General features: G+C 41.8%; 1 protein-coding gene across 1 annotated transcript; it reads right to left on the bottom strand.

The window, feature by feature from the left end:
- Nucleotides 1-3,002: 3,002 nt before the first annotated feature.
- On the bottom strand, nucleotides 3,003-3,959 carry LOC136620268 (olfactory receptor 1J1-like). Its single transcript, XM_066594970.1, has one exon. It carries the CDS (start codon nucleotides 3,957-3,959, stop codon nucleotides 3,003-3,005), a length of 957 nt encoding a protein of 318 aa, XP_066451067.1.
- Between the last annotated feature and the right edge of the window lie 208 nt (nucleotides 3,960-4,167).

Genomic DNA, 4,167 nt, shown 5'->3' with positions numbered 1-4,167 from the left:
AACAATTGGAAAATTCAAGTTCCCTCAGGGAACTAAATAAAAGTACAAACAAGTGAAAAAGGTTTTTTTTATCATTGCAAAAAGTAAAGGAAAATAAAAGTTTTGAGATATTAAAAGGTATCGCCACGACCAGAAAAGTCTGATTTATCACAATAACACATTATTAATCCCACATGATGGGCGTCATCAAAAAAAAACAAAACACACAATGCCAGAATTGTCCTTTTTTTGGTCATTGTCTCTAACAAAAATGTAATAAAAAGCTAGCAAAAAGTCACATAAGCTCCAAGCAACGAACCCCTGACAACACAAAAAACATTTGTGTGTGTATATATGTATATACAGTGGATATAAAATGTCTACGCACCCCTATTAAAATGCCAGGTTTTTGTCATGTTAAAAAATCCTACAAAGATGAATAATTTCTGATTTACTTCCACCTTGAATGTGATCGGCTATCTGTACAATCCATTGAAAAACATAGAAATCTTCAAGGGTGGAAAAAAAAAAAATAAATAATATATTTACAAAAATATGCACACCTTAAAGCTAATATTTTGTTGATGTACCCTTTGACTTTATGACAGTACTCAGTCTTTTTGGGTAGGTGTCTTCAACCTGGCACATCTTGACTTGGAAATCTTTGCCCACTCTTAGTTGCAAAATCACTCTATATGGCCGCCTGCAGACGGGCGGGTCGGATCCGGCGGCGAGAATTCTCGCCGCGGGACCCGACCCCAGCGCCTGCAGGGACAAGCGCGTACTCACCCGCGCTTGGCGGCCCCGGCTCTTTCATGTGCCGGCTGCCGGGCAGCCGGCGCATGCGCAGACCGGAGCCGGCGGCCGGGTGAGTGACGTTTCTGTGCGAGGCTCTGCAAGCCCCGCACAGAAATAGGACATGCCGCGGTTTGTTTGCCGCGCGACATTTCGCGCGGCCAAACCGCGGCCGTCTGCATAGGAGTGCGTATTGTAATGCACTCCTATGCAGGCTTTCAGTGGCGGAAATCCAGCGGAAAATCCCGCCGCGGGATTTCCGCCCGTGTGCAGGCGGCCTATCTGTCAGCATGCGAGTGCATCTGGTGTAGTGCCCTCTTCAGGTCTACCCACAGATCTTCAATGAGATTCAGTTCTGGGCTCTGGCTGGGCTATTCCATTTTGATCTTTTGGCTATTTAGAGGTCTGCTTTGGGTTGTTGTGATAGAAGGTAAAATTCCTCTTCATCTTCATCTTTTCAGCAGAGGCCTGAAGATTTTATGCCAAAATAGACTGATATTTGGAACTGTCCATAATTCCCTCCATCTTTACTAAAGCCCCAGTTCCAGCAGCAGATAAACAGCCCCACACATAATGCTGCCCCCACCATCTTCACTGCGGTCTGAGGGTCTTCTAGTGATGCACAGTATTGGCTTTGTGACAAACATACCTTTTGGAATTATGGCCAAAAAGTCCCCCTTGGTCTCATCAGACATAACACATTCTCCCACAGACTTCCCGCAGACTGGATGGAAGTTTTGGCAGAACACAGGCGGGCTTGGATGTTCTCCTTTGTTAGAAAAGGCTTCCATCTTGCTACCCTACCCCACAGCCCAGACATATGAAGAATACCAGAGATGGTTGTCACATGAACTACACAACCAGTACTTGCCAGAAACTCCTGCAGCTCTTTTAATGTTGCTATAGGCCTCTTGACAGCCTCCTGGAACAATTTTTCTCTAGTCTTTTCATCAATTTTTGATGGGTGTCCAGTTCTTGGTATGGTCACTGTTGTACCAAATATAAACCACTTCTTAATGGCCATCTTCACTGTGCTCCATAGTATATATGATTCCTTGGAGATTTTTTGGTGCCCTTCTCCTGTTCAGACTTATGCGACCACATTATTTTATTTTTGTAATTTTTTTTTCCATCCTGAAAGACTTCAGTTTGTTCTTTAATGGAATTGTACAGATAACTGGTCACATCAAAGGCAGAAATAAATCTGAAATGATGGTTCTTTGTTGGGTTTCTCAACATGACAAAAAGCTGCCATATTAACAGGGGTGTATAGATTTTTTATATCCACTGTATACACATACACACACACACATATGGTAGTTTGAGCGGTCATGGGCTTCTTTGGGAGTCTTGGTCATGGAAATCCACCCAAACCAATTAAATATGACATAATGACAGCATTGACCCTCAACTGGACAGTAGACATTTTTGCAGCCTTTGCCTTGTGCCTCCTTCCTGTGTATGAAACACATTTCCTGCTCATGTAAACATGCCTCCCAATCATCTTGGATTCTGTGAAACAGGTCCTGAATCTTGAATGCTACTCCGCCGCATAAAAATAAAAAATTGTAAAAATTATGTAGCCTTCTATTTGTTAAAAGTAGTACAACATAAAATCTTATATGAATTTGGTGTCAAAGGAATTTTTATCTCAATGTAAATACTGCAAAAACAAAAGCCCAACACAATGGAGCAATCACATTTTTTATCTATTTCAGCCCAATCAAAAATATAGTTTTTTTTCAGCACATTAGATTTCAAAACATGGTACCATTAAAAGTACAAAACGTTCCGCAAAACAATAAGCTCTCATTCGACCATGTCAATGGAAAACTAAAAGAAGTCACGGATCTTGAAATGCGAGGATGGAAAAAACGAAAGATGGACAGTATTCAGATGGTCAAGAGCTTCCTTCAGAGTGGTGTTCTTCTCTTTGTTGGTAACTTGGATGTGTGTAGAAACAAAGAGAGCAAATAAAATATTTTAAAAACATTTCTTAGTGAGAGGCATGTGCCAATCCCAACTGTGTATGAGAAAGAGATATGATGCCCACCTAAACTGGGACCCCCATACTTGTGCTTCCAAGTAGGTGACTGAGATTTATTTACGGTGCAAGCAAACCCCAAAACTCCATGTTGGACCCCGTGGTCTTGGTTTTGAATTTAATAAATGCTGCCACAAGATTGTGTTGTCTACACAATAAATCTATAAAGAATCCCGAGCAGGAGTCATGTGCATCCTCTTCTACTGTAGTCTGGCATCATTACGTGTATATGTATAGCTTTCTGCAGTGCGGCCTTCAGGTCTTTGCTCCTCAGGCTGTAGATTAAGGGGTTGAGTAAGGGGGTTATTAGTGCATAGATCACAGTGAGTACTTGGTTCAATGTAGAAAGATCACTTGTGTTAGGGACAAAATAGATAAAAGTTACTGCCGTATAAAATATGAAAACCACAGTCAGATGAGATGTACAGGTGGAGAAAGCTTTATGTTTTCCATCACTGGTGCGAATTTTGTGCACTGTGATAAAAATTCTAAAATATGGGTAAAATGTAGTAACCGAGGCTACGATGCCTTGAACACACCCTACAGTTAGCAAGACTAGAACATTGATGGATGTATTAGTACAAGAGATCTGGAACAACTGGGGAAGATCACAAAAGAAATTGTGGATGAAGTTGGGACCACAAAACGTCAACCTCCTTAAACATAAGGTGTAAATGATGGGGGCGAGGAGAGCAGAAGACCAAACCAAAGACACCAAATGACTGCATGTGTCCCAAGACATGACCTGAGAGTAGTGAAGAGGATGGCAAATGGCTAAATATCGGTCATAGGACATGGAGGACAACAGGAAAACCTCAGAGCTTCCGAAATAGATCACAAAGAACATTTGCGCTATGCAGTCAGGGAGGGAGATGAACCAGTCCTGAGTGATCAGGTCAAAGAGCAACCTTGGTGCAGTGACTGATGAGTAGGACATGTCCAAGAATGCCAAGTTCCCGAGAAAGAAGTACATGGGTGTATGAAGATGAGCGCAAGTAACAACTAGAAGGATGATGAGAAAGTTGGTCAAGAAGGTCATCAGGTAGATGAGGAGGAAGACAATGAAGAGGACATAGATTGTATTCTGATTGTCTGATAAACTCATGAGGAGAACTCTGGTGATCATTGTTTGGTTCTTCATCTTCCTTCTAAAATTCTTCAAATTAATAGAATGGATGGCCACAATGAAACAGCAGAAATGGGTGGAAAAATGGAATATGTGTGAATATTCCAGCTCAGATATAAAATTACTGACACTAACGGGTAACCGCGTCCTTCTTTTATAACTCATCAGCTCTCCCAGGGGCAGAAGCCACAAAGGTACAAACCTCTGCTCTGCACACCCATAA

This window comes from Eleutherodactylus coqui, chromosome 3 (assembly GCF_035609145.1).
Source record: "Eleutherodactylus coqui strain aEleCoq1 chromosome 3, aEleCoq1.hap1, whole genome shotgun sequence".
NCBI classification, from domain to species: domain Eukaryota; kingdom Metazoa; phylum Chordata; class Amphibia; order Anura; family Eleutherodactylidae; genus Eleutherodactylus; species Eleutherodactylus coqui.
The sequence above is the reverse complement of the archived record's forward strand: the minus strand, read 5'-3'. Positions and strand labels throughout refer to the sequence as shown.

Bases quoted from the DNA above. Each gene is read 5' to 3' on its own strand.
- LOC136620268 (XM_066594970.1), bottom strand. From the start codon at position 3,959: ATGAAGAACCAAACAATGATCACCAGAGTTCTCCTCATGAGTTTATCA.